Source organism: Pygocentrus nattereri, chromosome 10 (assembly GCF_015220715.1).
Source record: "Pygocentrus nattereri isolate fPygNat1 chromosome 10, fPygNat1.pri, whole genome shotgun sequence".
In the NCBI taxonomy this organism is placed as follows: domain Eukaryota; kingdom Metazoa; phylum Chordata; class Actinopteri; order Characiformes; family Serrasalmidae; genus Pygocentrus; species Pygocentrus nattereri.
The window spans coordinates 3,813,546-3,826,559 of NC_051220.1; the positions used below are offsets into that span (position 1 = coordinate 3,813,546).

At 39.5% G+C, this 13,014-nt stretch overlaps 1 protein-coding gene across 2 annotated transcripts in view; it reads right to left on the reverse strand.

Moving 5' to 3' along the window:
* Positions 1 to 13,014, reverse strand: part of ttc27 (tetratricopeptide repeat domain 27) — a 100,175-nt gene that overhangs the window by 21,635 nt on the left and 65,526 nt on the right. For both annotated transcript variants that reach the window (XM_017702567.2, XM_017702568.2), the window contains exons 13-16: positions 3,922 to 4,149; positions 2,053 to 2,151; positions 1,525 to 1,577; positions 160 to 325 (exon numbers count right to left, since the gene is read on the reverse strand). In XM_017702567.2, the coding sequence (XP_017558056.2) occupies positions 160 to 325; positions 1,525 to 1,577; positions 2,053 to 2,151; positions 3,922 to 4,149 (546 nt within the window). The remainder of the gene's footprint in view (positions 1 to 159; positions 326 to 1,524; positions 1,578 to 2,052; positions 2,152 to 3,921; positions 4,150 to 13,014) is intronic.

Here is a 13,014-nt window from a genome sequence, read left to right on the forward strand (position 1 = left end):
AATAATTCAAATAGAAGATCCACAAAACAGAAGATCCAAAAAATGATGCATTTGACTAACCTCTTTCAATAATTTCCCAATATGTCATAAGAAACCAACACCTACACCAAACGGACTGTTTCTTTCTATACACATAGGGAGCGACACTGTCCACCTCACCTCCACATCCTTATACTTGTCTCTCAAGTCCATGAGGCGATGATAAGCTCGGATGGCCTCAGAGAACTCGCCCACGTCAATACACACAGTGATGAAGTTCTCCCAAATCTGCCAGCGCTCAAAGTTGCACTTCAGTGCCTCCTGCAGGGTGCGGAAGGCCTTCTCCCTGTCCGAGACACAACAGCGCATCTCAACATCATAGATTTAACAAGGCAAAACATCATTAATCCCTGCTAGATTACAAAGATATGGCTCTAATGTATTATCACAAGTCTTTCTCTACTGCACATGTATGGCACCATGGCCTTTGAGTTTGGTTGAGCAGCATCAAGTTCAGCTCAAGACAGAAGTGTGTGCTTTTACACCCACCCACCCACAAACACACTCACACCCACAAACACACCCACACCCTCTGTTCTGAGCAGTCCCCAGCTGACTGAGCAGCATTAACTTGGTTTTAATAGAAGATTCCAGAGTCTCATCTTAGGGATGAGTGCACAGGCCTGATTGGCCAAGGGACCTAGGGGAGGAAGGTTTCCCAGAAGCTCTCAGCTGCACGCCGTTCCACTAGACTGCCAGGAAGACCCTCTGGGCTCACAGGAAATCAGCAAAGCTGCCAGTCATCACAGGTGGGGAATGTTCTAATTGACTTTTAACTCACAAATCTGTTTAACACTTGTGTGTATGCAGGGACAGAGGGGTGGCTGGCTCTTGAGGTAGGAACAGCGAGAAGCTGGGAAGATTTATCTTTGCAATTACAGCTGTCCAAGTCGTTCGTGCTGAAACTGAAAAGCAAGCAGGCCTGAAAGCGCAGGACTACAGGAAAATCCAGGGTGCAGAAAAAAGATCAGAAGCATCACACTGATCAAACCAGAGACACTTGAATGGAGGCTTATCTACTGTTTGGATGACTGGTAACTTTAGTAGGACACATGTTCTATAATACTCAGTTTCACACAGTCATATACGCTGCTGCCCCTACACACACAACATTCCAGGAAAAAAAAAAAAATCAATACTGTTGATCTGAGGAAGAATGAGTGAAGCCTCAGTATGTGCAGTCATGCAGGATAGGCTGTTTTCACCATTTGTCCCGTGACTGTGTGTTTGCAACATCCAGACAATGAGCACAAATCTGCTTCAAGAACTAACAACATTTATAAAAAAAAAAAAAAAAAAAAAAAAAAAAACAGCTCTTTTAATGATTTCTGGACAGTACTTCTATCTCCTTCCCTCTATTTCTCTCTGAACCTAATTCTATATTATATTATATTGAATTATATATATATATATATATATATATATATATATATATATATATATATATATATATATATATATATATATAGTGTAGCTCCTACTTACTTTAACCTCAGTTTGATGTAGGCTGTGGAGAGATTGTTCCAGGCTTCTGAGTTCTGAAGGAATAAAAATAAAGGGACAGTTTGTTATGCTGTTAATAGTTAATAAAACCCATCTATTTACTTTATTATTGGATTTACACTAGCACCAGTTACTTGGTTGGTCTTTCTTACTTATTCAATCATTTCTGACCCCTTTTATATCCAGGTTTATTACAACATAAGGTATATTTTCAGTAAAACAAAAAAAGTTAAAGAAGCAATGAACAGAAGCCTGGACACACCAGCTGCTCCTGGTCAATTAATGGGTTAAATTTTTTTTTTCTTGTTCTTTGTGACTTTTTTGCACATTCTGTAAAACACTTTAAGCTTTAAACGTTCAAACTTAAAAGCTTTAAACTTTTAAACTTTCCAAGAGCAGCGTTGGGTCACCCTTATCTTGAGTCTCTGGTTATTTGCACTGCAGAGGGTAGCTTCACACTTAGTTGGAATAAAAAGGAGGCTATATGACAGACTTGGTCATGTGACTTACATCTGGCTCCAACCCCACGCATCTCTGGAAGGCTTTAGCTGCCCCTTCGTAGCCCTCCAATGCAAAGTATGCACAGCCTAGAGAAAACCATACGCCCAACTAGAAGACAGAGAAAGATGCATTGTAAATCATTAATTGAGACTCAAAATTCATTTTATTAACGCATTTCGTTGCTCGTACTCGCACCTGAATTTGATGCAACGTGGCCATCTTGATCTACGTCATGCCGACTGTTTTCATATGACAATTCCTCGACTGGCCTCAGCATTTACTAATCTGTGCTCTTTTTAACCCTGCCATCTCTTTCTGCTTGCTCATTACAATTATCCAAATGCAACCTCTCCCTCTACTACTGTCTCCCCTCCTCTATTTCACTGCCACTGTTCTCGATCATACTGTATCACCCTCTCTTCTCCTCCCTCTTATGTCTCTCTCTTTCACACTCTAATCCCCTTCTTTTGCGTGGAGGGCAGTAAGCGCAGTGTGTCCCCGAGGTGGTGCTTGGATGTGGTGTGAAGGATCACACAGGGGTCATTACAGTCAAGCTCAGGAAAATTACACCAGCTTATTGCAGCCTTAGTCCCACGCTGCATTATGGATCTGAAGGATGAAAAAGCAAAACAGAGGAAATGATTTTCCCTCCGCTGGTCCCCCGAGGCCAGCTGAGGGAATCTGACACTACTTACCCCTCCTTCACTTCACACTCCTCTCTAGTATGCTGCGCTTCGTTCTTGCTTAGTTTTATCCTCTTTCTTTTATCTAATCTCTCCTTTCAGTCTGTCCTCTGACCAAGAAACCTCAGTTTCATCTTTCAAGACACCGGTCATGGAGGAGGGGGGGGGGGGGGGGGGTTGTTTAAATTTGTTTGTGTTTATGTTTGTGAGATATGGAGCTCTGTCTCTATAAGTGTATGAGCCGTGTGTGTGTGTGTTCGCACACGTATGGAAACTGCACTAAAAGAAAGTGTTTACCAGGATTTTAGGCTGGAAAAATGAATTTTCATATCTAACATGCAGTCATATGCAAACATTCTAGCACCTTCAGTCAAATGACATTCTGTTGATTTTGAAAATAACAGAAAATAACAGATTCTCTACATGCAACAAACAAATTGTACTGTGTGTCCAAATTTAGCAAACAAAATTTTTTTGCTAAGTTTAACAGTTTAGAAAAACAAATATATATGTGCTATATATATATATATATATGCATGCTATAACTTTTGCACAGGCCACATTTTATGTAATATGTTAAATTAAGCAAAAAGACAGCAATTGTGTATTAAAATGTGCATCAATGATGTGGAATTATTTTCAATGAAAAAAAATTTAAAATATGTAATTTGATAAGGGGTGCCCGAACTTCTGCACAGGCCTCTCCAATCACGAGGGTCCGGTCAGTAAGCAGTGCCCAGAATTGAAACAAAACAGGGTGAGGCAGCATTCGGTCATTATGCTGCCAACTGCTGGTACAAACTCCCAAATGAGGTCAGACATGCTCCACATGTGACCATCTTTAAGTCCAAATTAAAGACTTATTTTCTTGTGCCTTTGTTTAGCAACTTTATCTTAGCAATATGTTCATTTATTTTAATCCCTTATTTTATTTTCTATTTGTGTTTTATTTTTTAGCACTTTAATCTTAATTTTTAATAATTATCTTTTCAAAAGCCTTTCTGGGGTGCTACGTCTCAGAATGTTATAATCTTGATTATTTAGTATTATTTCATGTTCTTATTTACCTGCTTGTTTGTGTGAAGCAATTTGAATTTCTGCTGTGTATGAAATATGCTATACAAATAAACTTGCCTTGCCACTATAAAATTTTGTTAATAAGGCCAGATGTGTGTGCTTGAGTTTAATGCGGCACCTGTATTGGATTGATGCGCAGTGAGCATTCAAAGCACTCAACACACTGCTGAAACTCTTTGTTGCGGAGGTGGTAGAGGCCTCTGGACCTCTGGGCCCGAGCACTGCGGTGCTTGGACAGCTCCCAGGCCTGATCATAGAACTGCGGGTCTTTCAACACATCCCCCAGCAGACAGTATAAAGATGGGGTCTCCTTCTTCTCTAGTTCTCGCCTCAAGATCTCCTCTGCCTGGAAAGGGAGGGAGGGAGGGAGAGAGAATATTAATTAAATAAAAGAGGCATTCAATACATATAAATTAAACATAGACAGATTTAAGGGCCCTTCTATGGGCCCACAGTAGATCCTCATATGTATAACTTAACTTGCATACTGGTTTCATTAAGGTCACTGAATATTAAGTCTGAATATTAATTAATACCAGAATAATAAGTCTAGGGTTCAAGGGGTTAAAATGCTTTGGCAAATGTCTGTTACCACGTATGGTTATGCCAAGGTGTAATTAACTATCACATACAACATTACAACATAGTTCACATTTAATGTTCAGGGTTCGAGTTAAACCCCTCACTACTTTTCAACAACTTCTATTTCAGAAGTACAGTTGCTATAAAAACAAGGTTCAACATCCCTCAAAAAAAAAAAATCACTGCAAATGGGTTTTTACTTCAAGCTTTCGGTTCTGCAATATACTTAAGCACATTCATTGTTAGCCAATATCCCATTCTGTCCCACTGCCACTGCTGCCTCGATATTACTGCTGTTATTGAATATGATTGATAAAGCAATTTGTGTCACTGAGGCCTATTTGAAACCTTGAAGAACTGACAGATGTACAGTGGAGAGTTGGAGAGAGGTGCACGAGCAGTAATTTCATTATGTTCATAAATGACTCCAAACACCGCTGTTCATTTTTGCCAATGGATAAAGTCTGACAACCAGAGAACAATACTTCATCATCAGTGGGACAACATAACCAGGGCCAGCAATGCAAAACCAAGAGAAGCTTGAACAGGGACCCGAATAACTCATCCTGCGAAACACAAACAAGCTGCGCGGATCCAAAGAAAAGATAAGCAGAACTGAAAAGTTGAGGCAGAACAGGAGAGCAGACGAATGAGAAAGAGAAATAGTAACACAAAGTCACACAGAGGTAGGGAAGAGCAAGCTGAGTGGAAAAAGGGAAAAAAAAAAGTGTGGCTCAGGACTGCATTCTCTCATGACTTATGGTATGTCTTTGGCTCGGTCCTGGGTGACCCTGTTGCAAGTTCCAAGCATCAAGAGAGCAATGGACCCACCTGGTGTAACTTGGAACTGAAAAGAACCAAAATGACTGATTTTGTGTGACATTTACAAAGGAAAAAGGCACTGAAAAGGCAGCTAATCTCAGCTCATTTTTACTAGAAGACAATGATTAGTGTGTAATCACCAAATCAGACTGCTGATTTTATATTTGAGGCTTTGTTGTTTCAGAAAGATTCCCAAGGACAACATTGAAGCTCATTCAAGGTCATTGACACTATCGCATACTCTAACAAACAGGTCACTATGCGGACCTGGACCTGTAAACAAGAAACTACAGAGAATTCTTTAATTTCGACAGAGTGGTCCTATTTTAATGGGCGTAACTTTTCTAGCCATTACAGTAGCTTTAGCAGCATGGGAAACTCACAGAACAATCGCATGCATTGTAAATGTCACATGATGCTACTCAGACAATCAGATCTGTGCATTACGACGCGCACAGACTCAAGTGAGTTACGCCACACAGGGGAGGGACAAGGCGAGAAACAGCAGTCAGAGAAGAAAGTGAATCAGAAGGAAGTTACTTTGTGCTCTAAAAAGAGAAAACTGACAATAAATATTACTGAAATATGAATGAATTGTACTTTAATTGACTTGACATTTAGTTGTTGACTGTATAAGATGTTGATATTCCAACTAGGCTACTTCATTAAATAGTCTATGGCACTGAATCATGATGCAAGTTAGACATTATGATGTTCGGGACCTTTGCATGACGATATTTTAACTAAATGGACCTTATTGAATATGAATTAAAAACCCTTGCTCCAACACATGGTACATCTTTAAATTATCTTTAATTTTATTCTGAGACCAGTTGGTGCAGTTTTCCTGTTGTCATCCATCTCTTGCCTGTTGGTTTGGCTTCTATTAAGCATTATCAGCACTATTAAGCACTGCTTTGCTGTAAAAATCTCTCTGCAGAATACTGCACAAGTTAGCCGAGTTTAAGATTTGGAAAAGGGCAGCAGGTCTTGAATCAAAATAAACAGGCATTTTCCAGAGGGATCTGAAGTGGCCTCCCAAACTGTTCAGAACTTGTTCCACTTGCCCCATTTTAGAGAAACATTCCCAAAGGAAAGAGATTGGGTTTCCCCCCTTTCCTCCGCCAATTTGGGTCATTCCTCTGCATGTTCTCACTTCTGTGTCTGCCAACCTGTTTCTTGTGTACAGGGTATGAGGGAGTTGATTTGGGCAAGATGAGGCTGTTTTTCCTGGCATTACTAAAACACAATCACATTGGCAAGAACTGAGCAGATTCAAACTCATGCCACCTGCATTTTATTTCCACACTTTAAAGAACTAGCACACAGACCACAGTATGTTCCTCTTAATATTCTGCAGTGTTAAGACATTCACATGAGTGACAAGCAGCATCTGCATTACCAAATATTCAATATAGTTGCACCTGTCATTATACATACACTAATCAGGCATAACATTATGACTTATGTTTCCTTGTTTCTACACTCACTGTCCATTTTATCAGCCCCACTTACTGTATAGCTGCACTTTGTAGTTCTACAGTTGCAGACTGTAGTCCATCTGATTCTCTGATACTTTGTTAGCCCCCTTTTACCATGTTCTTCAGTGGTCAGGGCCCCCACTGGCCATCACAGAGCAGGTGGTGGGTCATTCTCAGCACTGCAGAGACACTGACGAGGTGCTGGTGGTGTGTTAGTGTGTGTTGTGCCAGTACAAGTGGATCACACACAGTAGTTCTGCTGGAGTTTTCAAACACTGTGTGCACTCACTGTCCACTCTATTAGACACTCCTACCTACAGTTAGGCCTAGAAATATTTGGACAGTGACACAATCTTCACGATTTGGGCTCTTCATGCCACCACATAGGATTTGAAATGAAACAACTGAGATGCAATTGAAATGTAGACTTTTAGGTTTAATTCAAGGGATTGCACAAAAATATCCTATGAAACGTTTAGGAATTGCAACCGTTTTTCTCATTTCAGGGGCTCAAAAGTAATTGGACAAATTAATTTCACCATAAATAAAATGTTAATTTTTAATACTCTGTTGAGAATCCTTTGCAGGCAGTGACTGCCTGAAGTCTGGAACTCATGGACATCACCAAACGCTGGGTTTCCTCTTTTGTGATGCTTTGCTAGGCCTTTACTGCAGCTGTCTTCAGTTGTTGCTTGTTTGTGGGTCTTTCTGCCTTAAGTTTTGTCTTAAGCAAGTGAAATACAGAGTCTAACGGGTTGAGATCTGGTGACTGACTCAGCCATTGCAGAATATTCCACTTCTTTGCCTTAAAAAACTCGTGGGTTGTTTCACAGTAAGTTTTGGGTCATTGACCATCTGCACTGTGAAGCAACGTCCAATTAACCTTGCTGCATTTGGTTGAATCTGAGCAGAAAGTTTATCCCTGTACACGTCAGAATTATGACTAATGGTTTGCACCTTGTGGTGAACCCTCTGTATTTGCTCTCATGAAGTCTTCTCTTTATGGTAGACTTAGAAACTGATACATCTACTTCTTGGAGAGTTTTCTTAGCTTGGGCGGATGTTGTGAAGGGGTATTTCTTCATCACGGAAAGGATTCTGCAATCATCCACCACTGTTTTCCGTGCACGTCCATGCCCTTTTGACTTCCCGAGCTCACCAGCGCGCTCCTTTTTCCCCCAGAATGTACCAAACTGTTGATTTAGCCACTCCTAACATTTCTGCTATCTCTCTGATGGATTTCTTCTTCTTTTTTTTAGCCTAATGATGGTCTGCTTTAAGCGCTTTGCGCGCTCCTTTGATCTCATGTTGTGGGTTCACAGCAACAGCTTCCAAATGCAAATGCCACACCTAGAATCAACTCCAGACCTTTTACTTGCCTAATTGATGATGGATTAATGAGAGAATAGCCCATGCAGCCCATGCAATAGCTTTTGAGACAATTGTCCAATTACCTTTGGACACCTGAAAAAGAGGCAGCTACATATTAAAGAGCCGTAATTCCTAAACCCTTCCTCCAATTAGGATGTGCATACCCTCAAATTAAAGCTGAGAGGCTGCACTTTAAGCAAATGTTGATAATACAACTGTATCTTGAGTATGTTTTGGTAAACAGCTAAAATACCAAAACTTGTATCACTGTCCAAATATTTCTGGGCTTAACTGTACCTTGTAGATGTAAAGTCAGAGACAATAGCTCATCTGCTGCTGCACAGTTTGTGTTGGTCATCCTCTAGTCCTTCATCAGCGGTCACAGGACGCTGCCCACAGGATGCTGTTGACTAGATATTTTTGGTTGGTGGACTGTTCTTAGTTCAGCAGTGAGATGTTTAAAAACTCCAGCAGCACTGCTGTGTCTGATCCACTCAGACCAGTGCAACACACATTAACACACCACGTTGGTGTTAGTGCAGTGCTGAGAATGATCCACCACCCAATCAGTACCTGCTCTGTGAGGGTCCATGGGAGTCCTGACCCCTGAAGAACAGAGTATCAGAGAAACAGATGGACTACAGTCTGTAACTGTAGAGCTACAGTTAAAGTGCAGCTATATAGTAGGTGGAGCTGATAAACTGGACAATAAGCATAGAAAGAAGGATTGGTGTATAATACAGTAATAATACTTTTTTTTCTTGCTGGTCTCTTATTGCTGATCTTGTAGTGAGAATACAGTTAAAGTACAAGAAATTATACAACTTATTAGATACCAACAGACGTATATAATAGTAAGCAGCAGGCAATTTTTAAGAAGGCACTGAATGTTAGCCAGGTTTAAAACACATTTAGCCTAAAACATATCTGAATGGTCATGGGAATGCCAAAGAGGATCTTCAAAACGCGAGTGTTATCGTGTACAACTAATTTGCTCACAATCACTAACTAAACAATATGGTCTATGGTCTTTACATACATAACAAAACTGACTGAAAATGCAGACAGATAAACGAAATGCATTTGTATAAAGGGGTTTGGGCCAAAATTAGGTATCGTGTTGATTTTGGAAGAGAACAGAAACAAACCAAAAAAATAAATAAATAAAATTTTCTGTAAAATGATAATGCACAGTCACTTTACAATCGTCACTAGGTTCCTATAGGCAGTTAGATGAGGATCAGAAAATCAAGTTTATTCCACTGTCTAACTCAGCATTAATAAGTGATCAAAGGGAACAGTGGAAGGCAAGATCTTAAAAAACAAGAAAATGTCTGTAAAAACCAGTCAAGGTCTGAAGGACACAACACAACATCTAGATAAGTCAGAGGCCTTTTAGAAACAAATGCTGTGGCCAGATGAAGTAAAAATGGCCTTAAACTTAAACCTGAATACTGCAGAACTACACACATTTAACAAGCAATGAAGAGTGAGTGAAAATTCCACACAGAAGGACTCCTAGTTGCATACAAAAGTGTTTGCAAGATGTGATCTGCCAGTAGGGCCATTACTAAATATTGACTTAGCAGGGAATTCAAACTTTTGTACATGCCACTTTTTATTTTATTCTGTTCTTTAATTTAGTCAAATACAAAATAACTGCATTGACATTTGCAGAAAAAAGTTTAAAATAGAGTGCCGCAGAGGCAGTGTTCACTTCTTTTAACTACATATAGCAACAAAAAGGTAATCTGGTTAGGAGAGCTTTTGCTTTTATATACACTGTATAGGTGGATGGGGTGGAATGCAAATGTAAAATTGCTTAAAAGAATGATTACATAAAACAGAAATTCTCAAACAAACCCTAAACTCACACTTCATCATCTGCTTCTCAAAATCGAATCACCTTCTTTGGGTCATTACTATCAACTATCAACAAAATAATCTGATAATCAATTGATTATTTTGACTTGTTTTTAAATAAAACAAAAACAACCCAATAATAAACCATGCATAGCCTTTCCAATACTCCAAAATACAATTAAGAAATTAATCCAAATGAATGTGTACAACAGGCTGTTTCTTACAGTAAGAGAATCCAGTAGGAAATTCTAAAATATCAATTATCATACAAATATCCAACTACATCACAGCTGACTCATCTAGAAAGAAAACTTGAATAGAAGTTTTTATTCGAGTAATCAATTTTAGTCTTGTTTTTCCCCAAACATCCAATATGCCACAAAGACACTTGCTGAATTAGCTCAGTGTCTGCTCTATAAGGCACTGCACACCCATACATAATTAACTGCTCCCTCTTTTCTCTGGATGCTCTCAGCTGCATGCCATAAGACATCAGCTCCTCTGCTTTGCTTCAGCCTTCTGGCCATCCTTACTAGTGCATTATTCCACCCTGCTGTGGTCCTTTGTGCTCGACAAATTTACATGCATCCTACCGACCCATAGTAGACTGACTTGATACATAATGGAAAGGGCCTTTTTTCTACCAAACTCTTGTGTCGAATAGCTCAACTTTGGCACATTGCTGAGAACACGACTCTTGAGGAGAGAATGGAGGTCTTTCACTTTACCCTTTCGTTTGTTCTAACCTTTTCCCTCCCCTCCTTTTTTGATTTCACTCACTCTTTCACATAATTTGTGTCATCCCTCCATTTCCTTCCTTTCCACTTGACTCTCACCTCCTTCACACTCTGTATTCCATTTCTCAGGGTCAATTCATTCATCTTTGTATTCAGAAGGAGAGAAGAAGAGAAGGGTAAGGGAAAGAAAGAGGATAGAGATGACGAGCAGGAGATAAAGATATCCAGTAATATTCTAGATGCTGCAGTATGAAGAACAGCACTGCGCCTCTCCAAGTTCATATTTCTGTTTGTAGCTGTACTAAAGCCTTCAGTTCAGACCAAGAGCTCCTCTACTGACCCGACTTCACTACAGTAATCAGATTGGAACACAAAGTGCTTCTGTAATGTGATAAGGCTTCAAAACAGCTCCCAGGAAACTGTATAGACAAGAACAGGAGCAGTGTGTTAGTGTGTGTGGGGGACTGGGTTAACGTGTGTGTGTGTAAAGGTATACAGTACTGGGTAAACATCAGAGACGGCCCTTTATTCATTTTATATCCAGCCAAAACGGTACAAATTATACATTTTCCAACAAATGTGTATAAGGAGATTATATGAGGAGACAAGATAATCAACTTGCAAAAGGAATGGTAAAGGAAAAATGAAAAAACTGGAGTTACCAAAACTAGAGCTTGAGAAATTATTTAAAATATTAAGAAAATGTGACTAAAAACCTAAGAGAACACCAAAATTGTCCCAATCAGATAAACGGTACTTTAATGACAACGATCTGAAAGGGTGTGCAACTGTCAAGAAGCTGTTACTGAAAAAAGGAAACAAACAAAAATAACATGCAAATCAAAGAGGCTGCTTGTATTCGCAGAACAAAGGACTGTTCACCCCAGACGTCAACATCATTGACTGTTAGAGACACTTGGATTGTGAGAACTTCTAAAACGGAACTTCGGAGGTTTGGAAAAATGTCTCTGCAGATTTATATAAAACTGAATGCAAGTCTCCTGAGAAGAATGGAAGCTGTGTTGAAGGCAAAGGCTGGGTAATGAAAAACTGATGTGACCTTTAATTGTTAAGACTGTTAATTATCCGTTAAATACATGTTTTTAAATACATGTGGGATTTTCCCTGACTCTAAACAATGTATAACTCAAACTTAATGAAGAGTGGACTTCTGCACAGCGCTGGATATCCACATTTTTGTGAGTAAGCGGCTGGACAGATGCTATTGTGTCCATTCATTAGTTTATATCTGAGTATATGCATTGCTGTTCACATCTGAGAGGCCAAAGAGGAAAAACGAGAGAACAGTAAGTTAAAACATGTACACATCGGGTGGACTAAGGTAATGAAAGCAAACTGGAGTGTGTCTGCATCTGTTCTGATGGCAGTCACAGTGGTGACTGCAACTGATTCAGCGTCACGATTCTTAGCACACTTGCATGCACACACACACACACACACACACACACACACACTTACACTTGATGAAACCAAGTAAGACAGATGAAAAACAGTACAGACCGAGGTCAACCCTCTGATTTCACCGCCTCATTACATCATATAAAAGTGCCTGATTCATAAAGGCTTCTGGCATCATCACACCATTATAAACCTTGGCACTCCTGAGACAGGGCACACATACATGCATCAAAAAGCGGTCACAAAGAGGGCGACAGGTGCCACACAGCAGGGATATTCAGTTTGGGGAGGAGGAGTTTGGCTTGGCTGGGATACTCACTCATACTAAGATATTGGTGAAATTACACTGCAGGCTAACATCAAGCATAGTCCTCCGTTTCGGGTGTCAAATGAAGGTCTTGAAGGGTCAAAGCCCTGAAATGGACCTTGTTTTTTTTTATTTTTTATTATTATTCAATTTAAACTTTTTTCCAGCCAAATAGTAATTAGTTAATGCTTTTTTAAGCAATTGGTAAAAAAGAAAATACAATTCAGCCTAAATGAACACATACTGAAGCTATAGGCCGGCGCACAGAGAGGTCAAAATAAAAATAAGTGCAATTATTAGTAGCTAATATGACCAACACCACTTCTCATTCTCTCATTTCAATGCATGAAGGCCTTGCCAATTAGCTCTTGAGTTTAACTAGGTTAAGGTAGAAAAATCTCCAGGATTTAGTATGACACAGCCTATCCTAGAGGCTAACAAAACCTAAACTAAATTGAGTGTGAAATCTTTGTTTTCATCAAGGCACTTAAATACTAAACATACATACAGAGTAACCCTGGGCCAATAAACATTGATATATATTCGATATAATCAACTATTGCAATCATTTTTAAAAAAGTGCCAATATTGTACAATCATTGAGATTATTTTTATTGCTTTACCTTTAT